General features: G+C 45.3%; 1 protein-coding gene across 1 annotated transcript; it reads left to right on the forward strand.

Moving 5' to 3' along the window:
- Nucleotides 1-950: 950 nt before the first annotated feature.
- LOC109885622 (uncharacterized) lies at nt 951-25,377 on the forward strand. Its single transcript, XM_031820266.1, has 8 exons — nt 951-1,157; nt 2,836-2,878; nt 12,689-13,522; nt 15,635-15,809; nt 15,932-16,200; nt 23,056-23,222; nt 24,112-24,360; nt 24,472-25,377. The coding sequence occupies exons 1-8, from the start codon at nt 951-953 to the stop codon at nt 24,790-24,792; spliced, it is 2,265 nt and encodes a 754-aa protein (XP_031676126.1). The 3' UTR covers nt 24,793-25,377.
- Nucleotides 25,378-26,365: the final 988 nt, after the last annotated feature.

Genomic DNA, 26,365 nt, shown 5'->3' on the forward strand with positions numbered 1-26,365 from the left:
AGCACTGGTGACAATGTTTTTACGGTTGTAGTGAAATACTTGTGAAAAACAACTTTTCATTTCTGTATTAAAATATGTAGCCCTTTGGAACCAGAGGACGATGCCCATCCACCAACGTAGAAATAGAAACAGAACAGATTTACCTCTTCTTAGACTAGCTTTCAATGAGAATGACAGATCTATAACACATAGAACAGATTTACCTCTTCTTAGACTGGATTTCAATAAGAATGACATATCTATAACACATATTTCTATGTGAATTTAGTTGTTGCGACCAAAAAAAAGTGCCATTCCAGCTTTGTCTTTCCTAAACTGCGTTTACGACACTCCAGTCAGCAGGAGAGATAGCGGATGTGCGTCTGTGACGTATAATCCAGTGGACGGGGTGTTTCTCCACCGTCATCAACAACAGCCAGTCAGACACCTCGGGAGTTTTCTAGCCGAAACAAAACCGAAACATTAGAGCTCTTGAGACGCTTTCAGTGTATATTATTCACTGTGTTTTAAAACAAATTTCGGTCGTATAGATAGTTACACCCACTTTCCATTTAATTTAATATGTACGTTACTAATAAGCAAGCTGAATAGCTAAAATAGCCTAGCACTAGGCTAGTCGCACATGTTAACTAGCTATTTTGTTTATTTCACCAGGTAGTTAGCTAACATCCCCGAACATGAGCTCACTAAACTTCTCTCCTCCTGTTAAAGAAGAGGAGGATGTCTGCTGGACAGAGAAAGAGGGTCTGTGGCTGAACCATGTCGTGAAAGAGGAGGAAGAAGCTCTGGTCAAAGAGGAGGAGGAAGAGGAGGCTGTTACAATACAAAAACAGGTAGAGGGTGAGACTGTTGCCGTGAAAGAGGAAGAGAAAGACGTTTCAGTTAAAGAAGAGGAAGACGAGTTCAGAGTGAAAGAGGAAGAGGAGGATTTTACGGTAAAAGAAGAGGAGATGAAAGTTACAGTGAAAGAAGAGGAAGACGAGTTCAGAGTGACAGAGGAAGAGGAGAAGGTTACTGAGGAGGAAGAGGAATATGAGTTCAGAATGACAGAGGAGGAGGAGGTTACTAAGGAAGAAGAGGAAGACGAGTTCAGAGTGACAGAGGAGGAGGTTACTGAGGAGGAAGTGGATGCACCATTGAGAGCATCCTGTCGGGCTGTATCACAGCTTGGTACGGCAACGCCCACAACTGCAAGAGGGTGGTGCGGTCTGCCCAACGCATCACCGGGGGCAAACTACCTGCCCTCCAGGACACCTACACCATCCGATGTCACAGGAAGGCCAAAAATATCACCAAGGACAACAGCCACCCGAAACACTGTCTGTTCACCCCGCTATCATCCAGAAGGCGAGGTCAGTACAGGTGCATCAAAGCTGAGAGACTGAAAAACAGCTTGTATCTCAAGGCCATTTGACTGTTCAATAGCCATCACTAGCACATTAGAGGCTGCTGCCCTATAGGCATAGACTAGGAATCCCTGGCCACTTTAATAAATGGAACACTGGTCACTTTAATAATGTTTACACATCTGGCACTACTCATCTCATATGTATATACTGTATTCTATCCTATTCTACTGTATCTCAGTCTATGCATTACTCATCTCATATGTATATACTGTATTCTATCCTATTCTACTGTATCTCAGTCTATGCATTACTCATCTCATATGTATATACTGTATTCTATCCTATTCTACTGTATCTCAGTCTATGCATTACTCATCTCATATGTATATACTGTATTCTATCCTATTCTACTGTATCTCAGTCTATGCATTACTCATCTCATATGTATATACTGTATTCTATTCTACTGTATCTCAGTCTATGCATTACTCATCTCATATGTATATACTGTATTCTATCCTATTCTACTGTATCTCAGTCTATGCATTACTCATCTCATATGTATATACTGTATTCTATCCTATTCTACTGTATCTCAGTCTATGCATTACTCATCTCATATGTATATACTGTATTCTATCCTATTCTACTGTATCTCAGTCTATGCATTACTCATCTCATATGTATATACTGTATTCTATCCTATTCTACTGTATCTCAGTCTATGCATTACTCATCTCATATGTATATACTGTATTCTATCCTATTCTACTGTATCTCAGTCTATGCATTACTCATCTCATATGTATATACTGTATTCTATCCTATTCTACTGTATCTCAGTCTATGCATTACTCATCTCATATGTATATACTGTATTCTATCCTATTCTACTGTATCTCAGTCTATGCATTACTCATCTCATATGTATATACTGTATTCTATCCTATTCTACTGTATCTCAGTCTATGCATTACTCATCTCATATGTATATACTGTATTCTATCCTATTCTACTGTATCTCAGTCTATGCATTACTCATCTCATATGTATATACTGTATTCTATCCTATTCTACTGTATCTCAGTCTATGCATTACTCATCTCATATGTATATACTGTATTCTATCCTATTCTACTGTATCTCAGTCTATGCTGCTCTGACGTCGCTCGTCCATATATTTATATATTCTTAATTCCCTTCCTTTACATTGTGTGTATTGTTAGATATTAGTGCACTGTCAGAGCTAGAAACACAAGCATTTCACTACACCCGCAATAACATCTGCTGAACACCTGTATGTGACAAATAACATCTGCTGAACACCTGTATGTGACAAATAACATCTGCTGAACAGGTGTATGTAACAAATAACATCTGCTGAACACCTGTATGTGACAAATAACATCTGCTGAACACCTGTATGTGACAAATAACATCTGCTGAACACCTGTATGTGACAAATAACATGTGATTTGATTTATAGGATGCAGTGTTTGGAGTGAAGGAGGAGGAGGGAGAGATAACTGGTAAGTTGGTGGAAGAGGAGGAGACCTGAGTAACTCCAGTATGTTCTGTTTTTAAAACAGTTCTGGAACTAGAATAGATTCAACTCCAGGCTGACAACAGAGGAGTGTTTTAGTGGGGAGGATGAGTGTTTTAGTGGGGAGGATGAGTGTTTTAGTGGGGAGGATGAGTGTTTTAGTGGGGAGGAGGAGTGTTTTAGTGGGGAGGAGGAGTGTTTTAGTGGGAGGAGGAGTGTTTTAGTGGGAGGAGGAGTGTTTTAGTGGGGAGGATGAGTGTTTTAGTGGGGAGGATGAGTGTTTTAGTGGGAGGAGGAGTGTTTTAGTGGGAGGAGGAGTGTTTTAGTGGGAGGAGGAGTGTTTTAGTGGGGAGGATGAGTGTTTTAGTGGGAGGAGGAGTGTTTTAGTGGGAGGAGGAGTGTTTTAGTGGGAGGAGGAGTGTTTTAGTGGGGAGGAGGAGTGTTTTAGTGGGAGGATGAGTGTTTTAGTGGGGAGGAGGAGTGTTTTAGTGGGAGGAGGAGTGTTTTTAGTGGGGAGGAGGAGTGTTTTAGTGGGGAGGAGGAGTGTTTTAGTGGGGAGGAGGAGTGTTTTAGTGGGGAGGAGGAGTGTTTAGTGGGAGGAGGAGTGTTTAGTGGGGAGGAGGGAGTGTTTAGTGGGGAGGAGGAGTGTTTTAAGTGGGAGGAGGAGTGTTTTAAGTGGGGAGGAGGAGTGTTTTAAGTGGGGAGGAGGAGTGTTTTAGGTGGGGAGGAGGAGTGTTTTAGTGGGGAGGAGGAGTGTTTTAGTGGGGAGGAGGAGTGTTTTAGAGTGGGGAGGAGGAGTGTTTTAGTGGGGAGGATGAGTGTTTTAGTGGGGAGGAGGAGTGTTTAGTGGGGAGGAGGAGTGTTTTAGTGGGAGGAGGAGTGTTTAGTGGGGAGGATGAGTGTTTTAGTGGGGAGGAGGAGTGTTTTAGTGGGGAGGAAGAGTGTTTTAGTGGGAGGAGGACTGTTTTAGTGGGAGGATGAGTGTTTTAGTGGGAGGAGGAGTGTTTTAGTGGGGAGGAGGAGTGTTTTAGTGGGAGGAGGAGTGTTTAGTGGGGAGGAGGAGTGTTTTAGTGGGAGGAGAGTGTTTTAGTGGGAGGAGGAGTGTTTTTAGTGGGAGGAGGAGTGTTTTTAGTGGGAGGAGGAGTGTTTTAGTGGGGGAGGAGGAGTGTTTTAGTGGGGAGGAGGAGTGTTTTAGTGGGGAGGAGATGTTTTTAGTGGGAGAGAGTGAGTGTTTTAGTGGGAGGATGAGTGTTTTAGTGGGAGGAGGAGTGTTTTATAGTGGGGAGGAGGAGTGTTTTAGTGGGGAGGAGGAGTGTTTTAGTGGGGAGGAGGAGTGTTTTAGTGGGAGGAGGAGTGTTTAGTGGGGAGGAGGATGTTTTAGTGAGGGAGAGTGTTTTAGTGGGGTAGGAGGAGTGTTTTAGTGGGGGAGGAGGAGTGTTTTAGTGGGAGGAGGAGTGTTTTAGTGGGAGGAGGAGTGTTTCGTGGGAGGAGGAGTGTTTAGTGGGGAGGAGGAGTGTTTTAGTGGGAGAGGAGTGTTTTAGTGGGGAGGAGGAGTGTTTTAGTGGGGAGGAGGAGTGTTTAGTGGGGAGGAGGAGTGTTTTAGTGGGAGGAGGAGTGTTTTAGTGGGAGGAGGAGTGTTTTAGTGGGAGGAGGAGTGTTTTAGTGGGAGGAGGAGTGTTTTAGTGGGAGGATGAGTGTTTTAGTGGGAGGAGGAGTGTGTTAGTGGGGAGGAGGAGTGTTTTAGTGGGAGGAGGAGTGTTTTAGTGGGAGGAGGAGTGTTTTAGTGGGAGGAGGAGTGTTTTTAGTGGAGGAGGAGTGTTTTAGTGGGGAGAGGAGTGTTTTAGTGGGAGGAGGAGTGTTTTAGTGGGAGGAGGAGTGTTTAGTGGGAGGAGGAGTGTTTTAGGGGGAGGAGGAGTGTTTTAGTGGGGAGGAGGAGTGTTTTAGTGGGGAGGAGGAGTGTTTTAGTGGGGAGGAGGAGTGTTTTAGTGGGGAGGAGGAGTGTTTTAGTGGGGAGGAGGAGTGTTTTAGTGGGAGGAGGAGTGTTTAGTGGGGAGGAGGAGTGTTTTAGTGGAGGAGGAGTGTTTTTAGTGGGAGGAGGAGTGTAGTGGGAGAGGAGTGTTTTAGTGGGAGGAGGAGTGTTTCTAGTGGGGAGGAGGAGTGTTTTTTTAGTGGGAGGAGGAGTGTTTTAGTGGGGAGGAGGAGGCTGGTTTCTAGTGGGGAGTGAGGACGTGTTTTAAGTGGGGAGGAGGGAGTTGTTTTAGTGGGGAGGAGGAGTGTTTTAGTGGGAGGAGGAGTGTTTAGTGGGGGGAGGAGTGTTTAGTGGGGAGGAGGAGTGTTTGTTAGTGGGGGAGAGGAGTGTTTTCAGTGCGGAGGAGGAGTGGTTTTAGTGGGAGGGAGGAGTGTCTTTAGTGGGCGAGGAGGAGTGTTTTCAGTGGGGAGGAGGAGTGGTTTTCAGTGGGAGGAGGACTGTTTTACGTGGGAGGAGGGAGTGTTTTAGTGGGGAGGAGGATGTGTTTTAGTGGGAGGAGGAGTGTTTTTAAGGTGGGAGGAAGGGAGTGGTTTTACGTGGGAGGAGGGAGTGTTTTAGTGTGAGGAGGCAGTTGTTTCTAGTGGGGAGGAGGAGTGTTTTAGTGGAGGAGGAGTGTTTTAGTGGGAGGAGTGTTTAGTGGGAGGAGGAGTGTTTTAGTGGGAGGAGGAGGTGTTTTAGTGGGAGGAGAGGTGTTTAGTGGGAGGAGGAGTGTTTTAGTGGGGAGGAGGAGTGTTTTAGTGGGGAGGAAGAGTGTTTTAGTGGGGAGGAGTGTTTTAGTGGGAGGAGGAGTGTTTTAGTGGGGAGGAGGAGTGTTTTAGTGGGGAGGAGGAGTGTTTTAGTGGGAGGAGGAGTGTTTAGTGGGGAGGAGGAGTGTTTTAGTGGGGAGGAGGAGTGTTTTAGTGGGAGGAGGAGTGTTTTAGTGGGGAGGAGGAGTTGTTTTAGTGGGGAGGAGTGTTTTAGTGGGAGGAGGAGTGTTTTAGTGGGGAGGAGGAGTGTTTTAGTGGGGAGGAGGAGTGTTTTAGTGGGGAGGAGGAGTGTTTTAGTGGGAGGAGGAGTGTTTAGTGGGGGAGGAGGAGTGTTTTAGTGGGGAGGGATGAGTGTTTTAGTGGGAGGAGGGGTGTGGTTTTAGTGGGAGGAGGAGTGTTTTAGTGGGAGGAGGAGTGGTTTTAGTGGGGAGGAGGAGTGTTTAAGTGGAGGAGGAGTGTTTTAGTGGGGAGGAGGAGTGTTTTAGTGGGGAGGAGGAGTGTTTTAGTGGGAGGAGGAGTGTTTAGTGGGGAGGATGAGTGTTTTAGTGGGAGGAGAGTGTTTTAGTGGGAGGAGGAGTGTTTTAGTGGGGAGGAGAGGTTTTTAGTGGGAGGAGAGTGTTTTAGTCGGGGAGGAGGAGTGTTTTAGTGGGGAGGAGGAGTGTTTTTTAGTGGAGGAGGAGTGTTTTAGTGGGAGGAGGAGTGTTTTAGTGGGGAGGATGAGTGTGTTTAAGTGGGGGAGGATGAGTGTTTTAGTGGGAGGAGGAGTGTTTTAGTGGGAGGAGGAGTGTTTTTAGTGGGAGGAGGAGTGTTTTAGTGGGGAGGATGGAGTGTTTTAGTGGGAGGAGGAGTGTTTTAGTGGGAGGAGGAGTGTTTTTAGTGGGAGGAGGAGTTGTTTTAGTGGGGAGGAGGAAGTGTCTTTAGTGGGAGGAGGATGAGTGTTTTAGTGGGGAGGAGGAGTGTTTTAGTGGGAGGAGGAGTGTTTTAGTGGGGAGGAGGAGTGTTTTAGTGGGGAGGAGGAGTGTTTTAGTGGGGAGGAGGAGTGTTTTAGTGGGGAGGAGGAGTGTTTTAGTGGGAGGAGGAGTGTTTTAGTGGGAGGAGGAGTGTTTTAGTGGGAGGGGGAGTTGTTTTAGGGGGAGGAGGAGTGTTTTAATGGGGAGGAGGAGTGTTTTAGTGGGAGGAGGAGTGTTTTAGTGGGGAGGAGGAGTGTTTTAGTGGGGAGGAGGAGTGTTTTTTAGTGGGAGGAGGAGTGTTTTAGTGGGTAGGAGGAGTGTTTTAGTGGGGAGGATGAGTGTTTTAGTGGGGAGGAGGAGTGTTTTAGTGGGGAGGAGGAGTGTTTTAGATTGGGGAGGGAGGAGTGTTTTAGTGGGGAGGATGAGTGTTTTAGTGGGAGGAGGAGTGTTTTAGTGGGGAGGAAGAGTGTTTTAGTGGGGAGGAGGACTGTTTTAGTGGGAGGATGAGTGTTTTAGTGGGAGGAGGAGTGTTTTAGTGGGGAGGAGGAGTGTTTTAGTGGGAGGAGGAGTGTTTTAGGGGGAGGAGGAGTGTTTTAGTGGGGAGGAGGAGTGTTTTAGTGGGGAGGAGGAGTGTTTTAGTGGGAGGAGGAGTGTGTTTAGTGGGAGGAGGAGTGTTTTAGTGGGAGGAGGAGTGTTTTAGTGGGGAGGAGGAGTGTTTTAGTGGGAGGAGGAGGTGTTTTAGTGGGGAGGAGGACTGTTTTAGTGGGAGGAGGGTGTTTTAGGGGAGGAGGAGTGTTTTAGTGGGGAGGATGAGTGTTTTAGTGGGAGGAGGAGTGTTTTAGTGGGGAGGAGAGGGTTTTAGTGGGAGGAGGGAGTGTTTAGTGGGGAGGAGGAGTGTTTTAGTGGGGAGGAGGAGTGTTTAGTGGGAGGAGGAGTGTTTTAGTGGGGAGGAGGACTGTTTTAGTGGGGAGGAGGAGTGTTTTAGTGGGAGGAGGAGTGTTTTAGTGGGGAGGAGGAGTGTTTTAGTGGGGAGGAGGAGTGTTTTAGTGGGAGGGAGGAGTGTTTTTAGTGGGGAGGAGGAGTGTTTTAGTGGGAGGAGGAGTGTTTAGTGGGGAGGGGGAGTGTTTTAGTGGGAGGAGGAGTTTTAGTGGGAGGAGGAGTGTTTTAGTGGGAGGAGGAGTGTTTAGTGGGAGGAGGAGTGTTTTAGTGGGAGGAGGAGTGTTTAGTGGGAGGAGGAGTGTGTTAGTGGGGAGGAGGAGTGTTTTAGTGGGAGGAGGAGTGTTTTAGTGGGGAGGAGGAGTGTTTTAGTGGGAGGAGGAGTGTTTTAGTGGGAGGAGGAGTGTTTTAGTGGGGAGGAGGAGTGTTTTAGTGGGAGGAGGAGTGTGTTTTTGTGGAGGAGGAGTGTTTTAGTGGGAGGAGGAGTGTTGTGGGGAGGAGGAGGAGGAGTGTTTTAGTGGGAGGAGGAGGAGTGTTTAGTGGGGAGGGGAGGAGTGTTTTAGTGGGGAGAGGAGTGTTTTAGTGGGGAGGAGGAGTGTTTAGTGGGAGAGGAGTGTTTAGTGGGGAGGAGGAGTGTTTTAGTGGGGAGGAGGAGGAGTGTTTTAGTGGGGGAGGAGTGTTTTTTTAGTGGGAGGAGGAGTGTTTTAGTGGGAGGGGAGGTTTTAGTGGGAGGAGGAGTGTTTTAGTGGGGAGGAGGAGGTTTAGTGGGAGGGGGAGGAGAGTGTTTTTAGTGGGGAGAGGAGTGTTTAGTGGGGAGGAGGAGTGTTTTAGTGGGGAGGAGGAGTGTTTTAGTGGGGAGGAGGAGTGTTTTAGTGGGAGGAGGAGTGTTTTAGTGGGGGGAGGAGGAGTGTGTTTGTGGGGAGGGGAGTGTTTTAGTGGGGAGGAGAGGTTTTTAGTGGGGAGGAGGAGTGTGTTTAGTGGGAGGGAGGTTAGGAGGAGTGTTTTAGTGGGAGGAGGAGTGTTTTAGTGGGGAGGAGGAGTGTTTAGTGGGGAGGGGGAGGAGGAGTGTTTTAGTGGGAGGAGGATGTTTAGTGGGAGGAGGAGTGTTTAGTGGGAGGAGGAGTGTTTTAGTGGGAGGAGGAGTGTTTTAGTGGGAGGAGGAGTGTTTTAGTGGGAGGAGAGGAGTGTTTTAGTGGGGAGGAGGAGTGTTTTAGTGGGAGGAGGAGTGTTTAGGGAGGAGGAGTGTTTAGTGGGGAGGAGGGAGTGTTTTAGTGGGGAGGAGGAGTGTTTTAGTGGGAGGAGGAGTGTTTTAGTGGGAGGAGGAGTGTTTTAGTGGGAGGAGGAGTGTTTTAGTGGAAGGAGGAGGAGTGTTTTAGTGGGGAGGAGGAGTGTTTTAGTGGGAGGAGGAGTGTTTTAGTGGGAGGAGGAGTGTTTTAGTGGGAGGAGAGGTGTTTTAGTGGGAGGAGGAGAGTGTTTTAGTGGGGGGAGGAGTGTTTTAGTGGGGGGAGGAGAGGTTTTAGTGGGGAGGAGTGTTTTAGTGGGAGGAGGAGTGTTTTAGTGGGGAGGAGGGTGTTTTAGTGGGGAGGAGGAGTGTTTTAGTGGGAGGAGGAGAGTGTTTAGTGGGAGGAGGAGTGTTTTAGTGGGGAGGAGGAGTGTTTTAGTGGGAGGAGGAGTGTTTTAGTGGGAGGAGGAGTGTTTTTAGTGGGGAGGAGTGTTTAGTGGGAGGAGGAGGAGGAGGTTTTAGTGGGGAGGAGGGTGTTTTAGTGGGAGGAGGAGTGTTTTAGTGGGGAGGAGGAGTGTTTTAGTGGGAGGAGGAGTGTTAGTGGGGAGGAGGAGTGTTTAGTGGGGAGGATGAGTGTTTAGTGGGAGGAGGGGTGTTTGTTGTAGTGGGAGGAGGAGTGTTTTAGTGGGGAGGAGGAGTTTTAGTGGGGAGGAGGAGTGTTTTAGTGGGAGGAGGAGTGTTAGTGGGGAGGAGGAGTGTTTTAGTGGGGAGGAGGAGTGTTTTAGTGGGGAGGAGGAGTGTTTTAGTGGGGAGGATGAGTGTTTTAGTGGGAGGAGGAGTGTTTTAGTGGGAGGAGGAGTGTTTTAGTGGGGAGGAGGAGTGTTTAGTGGGAGGAGGAGTGTTTTAGTGGGGAGGAGGAGTGTTTAGTGGGGAGGAGGAGTGTTTTAGTGGGAGGAGGAGTGTTTTAGTGGGGAGGAGGAGTGTTTAGTGGGGAGGAGGAGTGTTTTAGTGGGAGGAGGAGTGTTTTTAGTGGGGAGGATGAGTGTTTTAGTGGGAGGAGGAGTGTTTTAGTGGGGAGGAGGAGTGTTTTAGTGGGAGGAGGAGTGTTTTAGTGGGGAGGAGGAGTGGTTTAGTGGGGAGGAGGAGTGTTTTAGTGGGGAGGAGGAGTGTTTTAGTGGGAGGAGGAGTGTTTAGTGGGGAGGAGGAGTGTGTTTAGTGGGAGGAGGAGTGTTTAGTGGGGAGGAGGAGTGTTTTAGTGGGAGGAGGAGTGTTTTAGTGGGGAGGAGGAGTGTTTTAGTGGGGAGGAGGAGTGTTTTAGTGGGAGGAGGAGTGTTTTTAGTGGGAGGAGGAGTGTTTTAGTGGGGAGGAGGAGTGTTTTAGTGGGGAGGAGGAGTGTTTTAGTGGGAGGAGGAGTGTTTTAGTGGGGGGAGGAGTGTTTTAGTGGGGAGGAGGAGTGTTTTAGTGGGAGGAGGAGTGTTTTAGTGGGAGGAGGAGTGTTTTAGTGGGAGGAGGAGTGTTTTAGTGGGAGGAGGAGTGTTTTAGTGGGAGGAGGAGTGTTTTAGTGGGGAGGAGGAGTGTTTTAGTGGGGAGGAGGAGTGTTTTAGTGGGAGGAGGAGTGTTTTAGTGGGAGGAGGAGTGTTTTAGTGGGGAGGAGGAGTGTTTTAGTGGGAGGAGGAGTGTTTTAGTGGGAGGAGGAGTGTTTTAGTGGGGAGGAGGAGTGTTTTAGTGGGAGGAGGAGTGTTTTAGTGGAGGAGGAGTGTTTTAGTGGGAGGAGTGTTTAGTGGGAGGAGGAGTGTTTTAGTGGGAGGAGGAGTGTTTTAGTGGGGGAGGAGGAGTGTTTTAGTGGGGAGGATGAGTGTTTTAGTGGGAGGAGGAGTGTTTTCGTGGGAGGAGGAGTGTTTTAGTGGGAGGAGGAGTGTTTTAGTGGAAGGAGAGGAGTGTTTTAGTGGGGAGGAGGAGTGTTTTAGTGGGAGGAGGAGTGTTTTCGTGGGAGGAGGAGTGTTTTAGTGGGAGGAGAGGTGTTTTAGTGGAGGAGGAGGTGTTAGTGGGGAGGAGGAGTTGTTTTAGTGGGGAGGAAGAGTGTTTTAGTGGGGAGGAGTGTTTTTAGTGGGAGAGAGAGTGTTTTAGTGGGGAGGAGGGGTTTTTAGTGGGGAGGAGGAGTGTCCTTTAGTGGGAGGAGGAGTGTTTTAGTGGGGAGGCGGCGTTGCTTTTAGTGGGAGGCGGAGTGTTTTAGTGGGAGGAGGAGTGTTTTAGTGGGAGAGGAGTGTTTTAGTGGGGAGGAGTGTTTTAGTGGGAGGAGGAGTGTTTTAGTGGGGAGGAAGGAGGAGTGTTTTAGTGGGTGAGGAGGAGTGTTTTAGTGGGAGGAGGAGTGTTTTATGTGGGAGGAGGAGTGTTTTAGTGGTGAGGATGAGTGTCTTTAGTGGGGAGGAGAGTGTTTTAGTGGGAGGAGGGGTGTGTTTTAGTGGGAGGAGGAGTTTTTTTAGTGGGAGAGGAGTGTTTTAGGGGGAGGAGGAGTGTTTTAGTGTGGAGGAGGAGTGTTTAGTGGGGAGGAGGAGTGTTTTAGTGGGGAGGAGGAGTGAGTGTTTAGTGGGAGGAGGATGAGTGTTTAGTGGGAGGATGAGTGTTTGTGGGAGGAGGAGTGTTTTAGTGGGAGGAGGCGTGTTTTAGTGGGGGGAGGAGTGTTTTAGTGGGAGGAGGAGTGTTTTAGTGGGAGGAGGGAGGAGTGTTTTTAGTGGGGAGGAGGAGTGTTTTAGTGGGGAGGAGGAGTGTTTTAGTGGGAGGAGGAGTGTTTTAGTGGGGAGGAGGAGTGTTTTAGTGGGAGGAGGAGTGTTTTTAGGGGGAGGAGGAGTGTTTTAGTGGGAGGAGAGGAGTGTTTTAGTGGGAGGAGGAGTGTTTTTAGTGGGGAGGAGGAGTGTTTTAGTGGGAGGAGGAGTGTTTTAGTGGGAGGAGGAGTGTTTTAGTGGGAGGAGGAGTGTTTTAGTGGGAGGAGGAGTGTTTTAAGTGGGGAGGAGGAGTGTTTTAGTGGGAGGAGGATGTTTTAGTGGGGAGGAGGAGTGTTTTAGTGGGAGGAGGAGTGTTTTAGTGGGGAGGAGGAGGAGTGTGTTTAGTGGAGGAGGAGTGTTTTTAGTGGGGAGGAGGAGTGTTTTAGTGGGAGGAGGAGTAGTGTTTTAGTGGGAGGAGGACTGTTTTAGTGGGAGGAGTTTTAGTGGGAGGAGGAGTGTTTTAGTGGGAGGAGGAGTGTTTTAGTGGGGAGGAGGCGTGTTTTAGTGGGGAGGAGGAGTGTTTTAGTGGGAGGTAGGAGTGTTTTAGTGGGGAGGCGGAGGAGTGTTTTAGTGGGAGGAGGAGTGTTTTAGTGGGGAGGAGGAGTGTTTTAGTGGGAGGAGGAGTGTTTTAGTGGGAGGAGGACTGTTTTAGTGGGAGGAGGAGTGTTTTTAGTGGGAGGAGGAGTGTTTTAGTGGGGAGGATGAGTGTTTTAGTGGGAGGATGAGTGTTTTAGTGGGAGAGGAGGAGTGTTTTAGTGGGAGGAGGAGTGTTTTAGTGGGGAGGAGGAGTGTTTTAGTGGGAGGAGGAGTGTTTTAGTGGGGAGGAGGAGTGTTTAGTGGGAGGAGGAGTGTTTTAGTGGGGAGGAGGAGTGTTTTAGTGGGAGGAGGAGTGTTTTAGTGGGGAGGAGGAGTGTTTTAGTGGGGAGGAGGAGTGTTTTAGTGGGGAGGAGGAGTGTTTTAGTGGGAGGAGGAGTGTTTTAGTGGAAGGCGGGGTTAAAGATGTTCTTGAGTGAGAAGGTGTGGTCTCAGGTGTTGTTTCTAAGCAACAACTAATCAGCCTGGAGCATTGTACTTGTTGGATCACTGATTGTGTGGTGTTTTTTAAAATATATTTTTTTATGTTCTTTTGACTTTTTTTTTTTTCATACTAGAGAGAACTCCGGTGCGCTCTGCAGTGCGTTCCTGTCCGCTTTGCCCTAAGGTTGTGGTCGGCTTCAGTCAGCACCTGAGGCACACGCACAATGTGAGGAACACGGAGGAGAGGATCCTCCTTTGTAATTGGCAGTCGGGCCGTGTCAACATCAGGCAGGAGCCGTGCCCAGTGACAGGATGCTCCACCCATGCCAGCCGGCTGGACCGGCACATGGAGTCACACACAGAGCTCGACCGATCGCAGAGGAGACGGGCTTTAGAGGAACTCAGGAGACGGCTGACCATGGAGCGGCTGGCCACGTTGAGGGCGTCCAACCCTGTCGTCCCGCTGGCCACCCATTTGGATATTGTGGAGTGGGAAACAAAGCAGGAAGAGGAGGACAACTCTTTAGATTCACTGCTGTCTCCTTTGGAAGAGGAGGAGGAGGACGTGAGCTGCGGAGATTATTCCTGCCACTGCCAGGCGCCCATCCTGAGGCTACGGAAAGCTTTGCAAGAGCGCGATGAGGCCCTGACCAAGAGAAGTGCGATCATCCAATCCGTTAGAGAGGACAACCTGAAGCTGACCTCGGAACTGAATAGAGCGAGGAAGAGGTATCAGCTACTGAAAAGGCAGAAGACGACGAGTGTCAGGGCGAGGTCAGCGAACGCGAGGTCGGGGAAGACGAGGTCAGCGAAGAGGTCCAGATTTCAGACCGAGCCGTCTCGTCCTGCGTCAGACACAGAACAAGAGGAGCTACAGCAGGACCAAGTCGTAGGTTCAGGAGCCCAGATAGAGGAGGCCACGGCGCTCGGATCTAGCAGCCAAACTCCCTTCCCGGGCTCTGCTCTGAGTAAGTACTGGCTTTAAATAGTATTTTGTATTTGAATAGCCTAAAGGCTTTTTGTTTTGCCTCACTGTTTTTGTGTTCACGTTGTAGAAAAGGGTCCAGCTAATCACAGTCAGAAAGTATTCTTACCCCTTGACTTATTCCACATTTTGTTGCTTCAACTTGAATTCAAAATGGATGAAATAGGTTTCTCTCTACAGGCCCCCATTATGACAAAATCTAAACATGTTTGTGGAAATGTTTGCAAAATTTATTGAAAATTAAATACAGAAATATCTCATTTACTTAAGTATTCACACCCTTGAGTAAATACATTGTAGAAGCACCTTTGGCAGCGATTACAGCTGTGAGTCTGTCTGGGTGAGTCTCTAAAGTTTTTCACACCTGGATTGTGCAACATTTGCCCATTATTCTTTTCAATATTCTTAAAGTTTTGTCAAATTGTTTGTTGATCATTGCTAGACAGCCATTTTCAGGTCTTGCCATAGATTTAAGTCAAACCTGTAAACTTGGCCGCTCAGGAACATTCACTGTCTTGTTAAGCAACTCCAGTGTAGATTTCGCATTGTGTTTTAGGTTATTGTCCTGCTGAAAGGTGAATTCATCTCCCAGTGTCTGGTGGAAAGCAGACTGAACCAGGTTTTCCTCTCGGATTTTGCCTGTGCTTAGTTCCATTCTGTTTATTTTTTATCCTGAAAAACTCCCCAGTCCTTAACAATGACAAGCATAACCTTAACATGATGCAGCCACCACTAAGCTTGAAAATATGGAGGAGTGGTACTCACATTTTTTTTTATACCCATCTACCAATAGGTGCCCTTCTTTACGAGACATTGGAAAACCTCCCTTGTCTTTGTGGTTGAATCTGTGTTTGAAATGCACTGCTCGACTGAGGGACATTACAGATACTTGTATGTGTGAGGTACAGAGATGAGGTAGTCATTCAAAAATAATTTGAAACACTATTATTACACACACAGTGAGTCCATGCTATTTATCTCATACCTGGTCAAATAAGGGTTAAATAAACGTAAGTGCATTTTTACTCCTCGGCGTACCATAACATAAGGGTTTGAAAACTTATTGACTGAGTCACATTCCAGCTTTTCATTTTTAATTCATTTGTAAAAACAAAATATGAAAAACGTAATTCCACTTTGACATTATGGGGTATCGTGTGAAGGCCAGTGACAAACATATCTAGGTTTAATTCTTGTTAAATTCAAGCTGTGACACGACAATAAGTGGAAAAAGTCCTGTAACTTTAGGGTCACTTGTGTTGGGCCTCCGCTGTGTCTGGCCTGCCTCACTCTGCCCCAGACCCCACCCGTCCTCCGCTGTGTCTGGCCTGCTTCACTCTGCCCCAGACCCCACCCGTCCTCCACTGTGTCTGGCCTGCTTCCCAGACCCCACCCGTCCATCGCTGTGTCTGGCCTGCTTCACTCTGCCCCAGACCCCACCCGTCCATTGCTGTGTCTGGCCTGCTTCACTCTGCCCCAGACCCCACCCGTCCTCCTCTGTGTCTGGCCTGCTTCACTCCGCCCCAGACCCCACCCGTACTCCGCTGTGTCTGGCCTGCTTCACTCTGCCCCAGACCCCACCCGTCCTCCGCTGTGTCTGGCCTGCTTCACTCTGCCCCAGACCCCACCCGTCCTCCGATGTGTCTGGCCTGCTTCACTCCGCCCCAGAACCCACCCTGAGTTCACATTGAGTCCACTGGCCTGTCCTCCGCTGTGTCTGGCCTGCTTCACTCCGCCCCAGACCCCACCCGTCCTCCGCTGTATCTGGCCTGCTTCACTCCGCCCCAGACCCCACCCTGAGTTCACATTGAGTCCACTGCCCCGTCCTATTTGTCTGTCCTGACTGTGCAGGTGACTATTCAAGTCTGATTTGATTCATCTGAGGGAATAGAATCAAATGCTTCTTTGTCTTCAAATGATTTGTTTTTGAAACATATTAGAAAAACAGCCTGTCTGATTTATGTTGTGAGATCTGTCTTAAGTCCTAAATGTTATGTGTCCTAAATGTTATGTGTCTTTGATTAGGTGTGTTTATAGAGGGGTTCAGGAAGACCTGTGAAGGCCCCAGTCCTAAATGTTATGTGTCTTTGATTAGGTGTGTTTATAGAGGGGTTCAGGAAGATCTGTGAAGGCCCCAGTCCAAACAATAAGCTGAAGCAAAATTGTGCCGCGAAGCTCAAGAGGGTGCAGCAATTTTTGAAGTTCATGGCGAAGGATGAGAAATATCCATCCACTCTCAGTTTCCTGACAGACCAGGACAACATGAGGAGGTGAGCAGAGATCTGTCTTTCTCTTTAGTCTCATCAGCGTTCATTAACAACACACTAATGGATGTTGTGGTGTGTGTGTGGTGTGTGTGTGTGTGTGTCTGTGTGGTGTGTGTGTGTTTTAGATGGTTTCAGACCCTTCAGCAGAACAAGGCCGTCGCCACGGTCAACATCTACACCTCGACTATCGGTGCATTTCTCCAATACTCCGAGGAGACCCCTCCGCCTGGCTGCCGGCTGACCAAAAACCACTGGAAGGAGATCAACCGGGCAATGAAGGAGATCAACAAGTCCGTGAAAGGAGCCGTCTCCAACAAGGAAGGCAAGGGGGTGTCTACAAAGAGCCTGCTGGAGTGCCAGTCTCTTGCCAAGGTCAAGATCCCCCAAGTGCTGAGTAAGTTTTTCCTCAATCTGGGATGTCACTGTTATTCCACTCTTCTAGACGTCAGAGATGTCTACAGGACATTATGGAAGCTGTCTGTTATTATTATAGATGTCAGAGATGTCCACAGGACATTATGGAAGCTGTCTGTTATTATTATAGATGTTCACAGGACATTATGGAAGCTGTCTGTTATTATTATAGATGTCAGAGATGTTCACAGGACATTATGGAAGTTGTCTGTTATTATTATAGATGTTCACAGGACATTATGGAAGCTGTCTGTTATTATCAGAGATGTCTACAGGACATTATGGAAGCTGTCTGTTATTATAGATGTTCACAGGACATTATGGAAGCTGTCTGTTATTATAGATGTTCACAGGGCATTATGGAAGCTGTCTGTTATTATAGATGTTCACAGGCCATTATGGAAGCTGTCTGTTATTATAGATGTTCACAGGACATTATGGAAGCTGTCTGTTATTATAGATGTTCACAGGACATTATGGAAGCTGTCTGTTATTATAGATGTTCACAGGACATTATGGAAGCTGTCTGTTATTATAGATGTTCACAGGACATTATGGAAGCTGTCTGTTATTATAGATGTTCACGGGACATTATGGAAGCTGTCTGTTATTATAGATGTTCACAGGACATTATGGAAGCTGTCTGTTATTATAGATGTTCACAGGACATTATGGAAGCTGTCTGTTATTATAGATGTTCACATGACATTATGGAAGCTGTCTGTTATTATAGATGTCAGAGATGTTTACAGGACATTATGGAAGTTGTCTGTTATTAAAGATGTTCACAGGACATTATGGAAGCTGTCTGTTATTATTATAGATGTTCACAGGACATTATGGAAGCTGTCTGTTATTATTATAGATGTTCACAGGACATTATGGAAGCTGTCTGTTATTATAGATGTCAGAGATGTTTACAGGACATTATGGAAGTTGTCTGTTATTATAGATGTCTACAGGACATTATGGAAGCTGTCTGTTATTATTATAGATGTTCACAGGACATTATGGAAGCTGTCTGTTATTATTATAGATGTTCACAGGACATTATGGAAGCTGTCTGTTATTATAGATGTTCACAGGACATTATGGAAGCTGTCTGTTATTATAGATGTTCACAGGGCATTATGGAAGCTGTCTGTTATTATAGATGTTCACAGGACATTATGGAAGCTGTCTGTTATTATAGATGTTCACAGGACATTATGGAAGCTGTCTGTTATTATAGATGTTCACAGGACATTATGGAAGCTGTCTGTTATTATAGATGTTCACAGGACATTATGGAAGCTGTCTGTTATTATAGATGTTCACAGGACATTATGGAAGCTGTCTGTTATTATAGATGTTCACAGGACATTATGGAAGCTGTCTGTTATTATAGATGTTCACGGGACATTATGGAAGCTGTCTGTTATTATAGATGTTCACAGGACATTATGGAAGCTGTCTGTTATTATAGATGTTCACAGGACATTATGGAAGCTGTCTGTTATTATAGATGTTCACATGACATTATGGAAGCTGTCTGTTATTATAGATGTCAGAGATGTTTACAGGACATTATGGAAGTTGTCTGTTATTATAGATGTCTACAGGACATTATGGAAGCTGTCTGTTATTATTATAGATGTTCACAGGACATTATGGAAGCTGTCTGTTATTATTATAGATGTTCACAGGACATTATGGAAGCTGTCTGTTATTATTATAGATGTTCACAGGACATTATGGAAGCTGTCTGTTATTATAGATGTTCACAGGACATTATGGAAGCTGTCTGTTATTATTATAGATGTTCACAGGACATTATGGAAGCTGTCTGTTATTATCAGAGATGTTCACAGGACATTATGGAAGCTGTCTGTTATTATTATAGATGTTCACAGGACATTATGGAAGCTGTCTGTTATTATAGATGTTCACAGGACATTATGGAAGCTGTCTGTTATTATAGATGTTCACAGGACATTATGGAAGCTGTCTGTTATTATTATACATGTTCACAGGACATTATGGAAGCTGTCTGTTATTATTATACATGTTCACAGGACATTATGGAAGCTGTCTGTTATTATTATACATGTTCACAGGACATTATGGAAGCTGTCTGTTATTATTATAGATGTTCACAGGACATTATGGAAGCTGTCTGTTATTATTATAGATGTTCACAGGACATTATGGAAGCTGTCTGTTATTATAGATGTTCACAGGACATTATGGAAGCTGTCTGTTATTATTATAGATGTTCACAGGACATTATGGAAGCGGTCTGTTATTATCAGAGATGTTCACAGGACATTATGGAAGCTGTCTGTTATTATTATAGATGTTCACGGGACATTATGGAAGCTGTCTGTTATTATTATAGATGTTTACAGGACATTATGGAAGCTGTCTGTTATTATTATAGATGTCAGAGATGTTCACAGGACATTATGGAAGCTGTCTGTTATTATTATAGATGTTCACAGGACATTATGGAAGCTGTCTGTTATTATTATAGATGTTCACAGGACATTATGGAAGCTGACTGTTATTATTATAGATGTTCACAGGACATTATGGAAGCTGTCTGTTATTATTATAGATGTCAGAGATGTTCACAGGACATTATGGAAGCTGTCTGTTATTATTATAGATGTTTACAGGACATTATGGAAGCTGTCTGTTATTATTATAGATGTTTACAGGACATTATGGAAGCTGTCTGTTATTATTATAGATGTTCACGGGACATTATGGAAGCTGTCTGTTATTATTATAGATGTTCACAGGACATTATGGAAGCTGTCTGTTATTATCAGAGATGTTCACAGGACATTATGGAAGCTGTCTGTTATTATTATAGATGTCAGAGATGTTCACAGGACATTATGGAAGCTGTCTGTTATTATTATAGATGTTCACAGGACATTATGGAAGCTGTCTGTTATTATTATAGATGTCAGAGATGTTCACAGGACATTATGGAAGCTGTCTGTTATTATTATAGATGTTCACAGGACATTATGGAAGCTGACTGTTATTATTATAGATGTTCACAGGACATTATGGAAGCTGTCTGTTATTATTATAGATGTCAGAGATGTTCACAGGACATTATGGAAGCTGTCTGTTATTATTATAGATGTTTACAGGACATTATGGAAGCTGTCTGTTATTATTATAGATGTTCACGGGACATTATGGAAGCTGTCTGTTATTATTATAGATGTTCACAGGACATTATGGAAGCTGTCTGTTATTATCAGAGATGTTCACAGGACATTATGGAAGCTGTCTGTTATTATTATAGATGTTTACAGGACATTATGGAAGCTGTCTGTTATTATCAGAGATGTTCACAGGACATTATGGAAGCTGTCTGTTATTATTATAGATGTCAGAGATGTTCACAGGACATTATGGAAGCTGTCTGTTATTATTATAGATGTCAGAGATGTTCACAGGACATTATGGAAGCTGTCTGTTATTATTATAGATGTCAGAGATGTTCACAGGACATTATGGAAGTTGTCTGTTATTATTATAGATGTCAGAGATGTTCACGGGACATTATGGAAGTTGTCTGTTATTATTATAGATGTTCACAGGACATTATGGAAGTTGTCTGTTATTATTATAGATGTTCACAGGATATTATGGAAGCTGTCTGTTATTATAGATGTTCACAGGACATTATGGAAGCTGTCTGTTATTATAGATGTTCACATGACATTATGGAAGCTGTCTGTTATTATAGATGTCAGAGATGTTTACAGGACATTATGGAAGTTGTCTGTTATTAAAGATGTTCACAGGACATTATGGAAGCTGTCTGTTATTATTATAGATGTTCACAGGACATTATGGAAGCTGTCTGTTATTATTATAGATGTTCACAGGACATTATGGAAGCTGTCTGTTATTATAGATGTCAGAGATGTTTACAGGACATTATGGAAGTTGTCTGTTATTATAGATGTCTACAGGACATTATGGAAGCTGTCTGTTATTATTATAGATGTTCACAGGACATTATGGAAGCTGTCTGTTATTATTATAGATGTTCACAGGACATTATGGAAGCTGTCTGTTATTATCAGAGATGTCTACAGGACATTATGGAAGCTGTCTGTTATTATAGATGTTCACAGGACATTATGGAAGCTGTCTGTTATTATAGATGTTCACAGGGCATTATGGAAGCTGTCTGTTATTATAGATGTTCACAGGACATTATGGAAGCTGTCTGTTATTATAGATGTTCACAGGACATTATGGAAGCTGTCTGTTATTATAGATGTTCACAGGACATTATGGAAGCTGTCTGTTATTATAGATGTTCACAGGACATTATGGAAGCTGTCTGTTATTATAGATGTTCACAGGACATTATGGAAGCTGTCTGTTATTATAGATGTTCACGGGACATTATGGAAGCTGTCTGTTATTATAGATGTTCACAGGACATTATGGAAGCTGTCTGTTATTATAGATGTTCACAGGACATTATGGAAGCTGTCTGTTATTATAGATGTTCACATGACATTATGGAAGCTGTCTGTTATTATAGATGTCAGAGATGTTTACAGGACATTATGGAAGTTGTCTGTTATTATAGATGTCTACAGGACATTATGGAAGCTGTCTGTTATTATTATAGATGTTCACAGGACATTATGGAAGCTGTCTGTTATTATTATAGATGTTCACAGGACATTATGGAAGCTGTCTGTTATTATTATAGATGTTCACAGGACATTATGGAAGCTGTCTGTTATTATTATAGATGTTCACAGGACATTATGGAAGCTGTCTGTTATTATAGATGTTCACAGGACATTATGGAAGCTGTCTGTTATTATTATAGATGTTCACAGGACATTATGGAAGCTGTCTGTTATTATCAGAGATGTTCACAGGACATTATGGAAGCTGTCTGTTATTATTATAGATGTTCACAGGACATTATGGAAGCTGTCTGTTATTATAGATGTTCACAGGACATTATGGAAGCTGTCTGTTATTATAGATGTTCACAGGACATTATGGAAGCTGTCTGTTATTATTATACATGTTCACAGGACATTATGGAAGCTGTCTGTTATTATTATACATGTTCACAGGACATTATGGAAGCTGTCTGTTATTATTATACATGTTCACAGGACATTATGGAAGCTGTCTGTTATTATTATAGATGTTCACAGGACATTATGGAAGCTGTCTGTTATTATTATAGATGTTCACAGGACATTATGGAAGCTGTCTGTTATTATTATAGATGTTCACAGGACATTATGGAAGCTGTCTGTTATTATAGATGTTCACAGGACATTATGGAAGCTGTCTGTTATTATTATAGATGTTCACAGGACATTATGGAAGCGGTCTGTTATTATCAGAGATGTTCACAGGACATTATGGAAGCTGTCTGTTATTATTATAGATGTTCACGGGACATTATGGAAGCTGTCTGTTATTATTATAGATGTTTACAGGACATTATGGAAGCTGTCTGTTATTATTATAGATGTCAGAGATGTTCACAGGACATTATGGAAGCTGTCTGTTATTATTATAGATGTTCACAGGACATTATGGAAGCTGTCTGTTATTATTATAGATGTTCACAGGACATTATGGAAGCTGACTGTTATTATTATAGATGTTCACAGGACATTATGGAAGCTGTCTGTTATTATTATAGATGTCAGAGATGTTCACAGGACATTATGGAAGCTGTCTGTTATTATTATAGATGTTTACAGGACATTATGGAAGCTGTCTGTTATTATTATAGATGTTTACAGGACATTATGGAAGCTGTCTGTTATTATTATAGATGTTCACGGGACATTATGGAAGCTGTCTGTTATTATTATAGATGTTCACAGGACATTATGGAAGCTGTCTGTTATTATCAGAGATGTTCACAGGACATTATGGAAGCTGTCTGTTATTATTATAGATGTCAGAGATGTTCACAGGACATTATGGAAGCTGTCTGTTATTATTATAGATGTTCACAGGACATTATGGAAGCTGTCTGTTATTATTATAGATGTCAGAGATGTTCACAGGACATTATGGAAGCTGTCTGTTATTATTATAGATGTTCACAGGACATTATGGAAGCTGACTGTTATTATTATAGATGTTCACAGGACATTATGGAAGCTGTCTGTTATTATTATAGATGTCAGAGATGTTCACAGGACATTATGGAAGCTGTCTGTTATTATTATAGATGTTCACGGGACATTATGGAAGCTGTCTGTTATTATTATAGATGTTCACAGGACATTATGGAAGCTGTCTGTTATTATCAGAGATGTTCACAGGACATTATGGAAGCTGTCTGTTATTATTATAGATGTTTACAGGACATTATGGAAGCTGTCTGTTATTATCAGAGATGTTCACAGGACATTATGGAAGCTGTCTGTTATTATTATAGATGTCAGAGATGTTCACAGGACATTATGGAAGCTGTCTGTTATTATTATAGATGTCAGAGATGTTCACAGGACATTATGGAAGCTGTCTGTTATTATTATAGATGTCAGAGATGTTCACAGGACATTATGGAAGTTGTCTGTTATTATTATAGATGTCAGAGATGTTCACGGGACATTATGGAAGTTGTCTGTTATTATTATAGATGTTCACAGGACATTATGGAAGTTGTCTGTTATTATTATAGATGTTCACAGGATATTATGGAAGCTGTCTGTTATTATTATAGATGTTCACAGGACATTATGGAAGCTGTCTGTTATTATTATAGATGTTTACAGGACATTATGGAAGTTATCCTGTTTTTATTCTCATGTTCCCACAGAAACCTTGGAAGAAACAATGACACAGAAGAACCAGAACCGGTTTTACGGATTCCTGTGTGCCTATTTCACCTCCATGTACGGCCACAGCCCGGGCCTTTATAGAAACATGATGGTGAAGGAGGTGGAGGACGTCCAGCGTGGCCTGTCTGGGACCTGTCTGATCAACGTAAGTCTATAACCGTACACCTGAACGTGGCCCAGTGGGGCCTGTCTGGGACCTGTCTGATCAACGTAAGTCTATAACCGTACACCTGAACGTGGCCCATTGGGGCCTGTCTGGGACCTGTCTGATCAACATAAGTCTATAACCGTACACCTGAACGTGGCCCAGTGGGGCCTGTCTGGGACCTGTCGGATCAACGTAAGTCTATAACCAACCGTACACCTGAACGTGGCCCATTGGGGCCTGTCTGGGACCTGTCTGATCAACGTAAGTCTATAACCGTACACCTGAACATGGCCCAGTGGGGCCTGTCTGGGACCTGTCTGATCAACGTAAGTCTATAACCGTACACCTGAACGTGGCCCAGTGGGGCCTGTCTGGGACCTGTCTGATCAACGTAAGTCTATAACCGTACACCTGAACGTGGCCCAGTGGGGCCTGTCTGGGACCTGTCTGATCAACGTAAGTCTATAACCGTACACCTGAACGTGGCCCAGTGGGGCCTGTCTGGAACCTGTCGGATCAACGTAAGTCTATAACCGTACACCTGAACGTGGCCCAGTGGGGCCTGTCTGGGACCTGTCTGATCAACGTAAGTCTATAACCGTACACCTGAACGTGGCCCAGTGGGGCCTGTCTGGGACCTGTCTGATCAACGTAAGTCTATAACCGTACACCTGAACGTGGCCCAGTGGGGCCTGTCTGGGACCTGTCTGATCAACGTAAGTCTATAACCGTACACCTGAACATGGCCCAGTGGGGCCTGTCTGGGACCTGTCTGATCAACGTAAGTCTATAACCAACCGTACACCTGAACGTGGTTGGTTGGTTTTGGAAACGACTGCAGGCACCACAGCGTTAATGCCTGTTTTTTTCCTCCATTTTCTAATAGGTGGGAAACGCAAAACAAATGCAAACCAGGATCCAGATGTCGCTGACCAAAGAGGAGTACTCTTGGTTTTCAGACTTCCTGAAATTTAAGCAATGCCTGCCAGGAGGAAAGAAAGCCCAGTACTTCTTTTTCAATTCCACCAACACTGAGATCAAGAACCTGCCCATCTACCTGAGGGAGGCGTGGAAGGAGATGGGCCTGCCTGGAAGGCCTTCCTTCACTGACCTGCGGACTTCCATCTTCAGTCATGTCAGTCAAATGGGATATAAATGAAAAGATCCTACTCCAACGGCTGACCCGAAAACCATCAATGACTAAAATATCATCTTTTATCTGTGTGTCTTGTTTGTGTTCTTACAGGTTAAAAACGTTCTCCCGAATGCCGACGGGGAAACGTTGGCCGACTTCGTGCGCCACGACAGCCGGATGGAAGCCAAACGTTACGCGATGAATCCTTCCAAAGCCGGTGAAACCAGCGCCTTCCTTGAGACGGCGTTGAAGGGAGAAGATACCGCACCACGGGCGCCGCAGAGAACCAGCCATCCACCTCCAGAAAGCAGAAGACGAGAGAGGACGTCTCCGAGCGGAGCACCACCCCTGAAGAGACCGAGGTGCAGTACTAGGAGTCTGACACGTCCCCCGGGGAGGAGGAGCAGGAACGGACGGCCAGACAAACTCTAGGAAAACAAGATATTCAGAGACAACGCATTAGATTACACTTGTACACCATTTAACACTCAAGAACAAACAGATACTCGGGCATGGTGGTCTCCTCCAACTGAATGTCGCCGCTCGCCTCCCACTGTGTCAGGTTATAAAGCCCCAAACAGACTCCAGGAGAAAGAAGGACGAGGAAAGAGGGGGGGTTGACCTCTGACAGTCAGTTTGAAGAGGGGAGCTGTCTTCTGACAGTCAGGTGGAAGAGGGGGGGTTGACCTCTGACAGTCAGGTGGAAGAGGGGGGTTGACCTCTGACAGTCAGGTGGAAGGAGGGGAGCTGTCTTCTGACAGTCAGGTGGAAGAGGGGGGTTGACCTCTGACAGTCAGTTTGAAGAGGGGAGCTGTCTTCTGACAGTCAGGTGGAAGGAGGGGAGCTGTCTTCTGACAGTCAGGTGGAAGGAGGGGAGCTGTCTTCTGAAGAATGTTCGACTTTCTCACATGTATACACACCACTCAGACACACTCAGACAGACACACCACTCAGACACACCACACTCAGACACACCACACTCACACACCACACTCAGACACACCACTCAGACACACTCAGACAGACACACCACTCAGACAGACACACCACTCAGGCACACTCAGACACCACACTCAGACACACCACACAGACACACCACTCAGACACACTCAGACAGACACACCACTAAGGCACACTCAGACAGACACACCACTCAGGCACACTCAGACAGACACACCACTCAGACACACCACTCAGACACACCACTCAGACACACCACTCAGACACCCCACACAGACACACTCAGACAGACACACCACTCAGACACACCACTCAGACACAGACACACTCAGACACACCACTCAGACACACCACACTCAGACACACCACACTCAGACACACCACACTCAGACAGACACACCACTCAGACACACCACACAGACACACTCAGACAGACACACCACTCAGACACACTCAGACAGACACACCACTCAGACACACCACTCAGACACAGACACACTCAGACACACCACTCAGACACACTCAGACAGACACACCACTCAGACACACCACACTCAGACACACCACACTCAGACAGACACACCACTCAGACACACCACACAGACACACTCAGACAGACACACCACTCAGACACACTCAGACAGACACACCACTCAGGCACACTCAGACACCACACTCAGACACACCACTCAGACACCCCACACAGACACACTCAGACAGACACACTCAGACAGATACACCACTCAGACACACCACTCAGACACACCACACTCAGACACACCACTCAGACACACTCAGACAGACACACCACTCAGACACACCACTCAGACACACCACTCAGACACCCCACACAGACACACTCAGACAGACACACCACTCAGACACACCACTCAGACACAGACACACTCAGACACACCACACTCAGACAGACACACCACTCAGACACACCACACAGACACACTCAGACAGACACACCACTCAGACACACTCAGACAGACACACCACTCAGGCACACTACTCAGACACCCCACACAGACACACTCAG

The sequence above is a fragment of the Oncorhynchus kisutch genome, unplaced genomic scaffold (genome assembly GCF_002021735.2).
Source record: "Oncorhynchus kisutch isolate 150728-3 unplaced genomic scaffold, Okis_V2 scaffold3202, whole genome shotgun sequence".
In the NCBI taxonomy this organism is placed as follows: Eukaryota; Metazoa; Chordata; class Actinopteri; order Salmoniformes; family Salmonidae; genus Oncorhynchus; species Oncorhynchus kisutch.

Excerpts from the sequence above, each read along its gene's own strand:
- LOC109885622 (XM_031820266.1), top strand. The coding sequence starts at position 951 with ATGAAAGTTACAGTGAAAGAAGAGGAAGACGAGTTCAGAGTGACAGAG. Across the intron at positions 2,879-12,688 it reads GGAGGAGGGAGAGATAACTG|AGAGAACTCCGGTGCGCTCT; the intron begins GTAAGTTGGTGG and ends TTTTCATACTAG. Across the intron at positions 15,810-15,931 it reads GACCAGGACAACATGAGGAG|ATGGTTTCAGACCCTTCAGC; the intron begins GTGAGCAGAGAT and ends TGTGTGTTTTAG.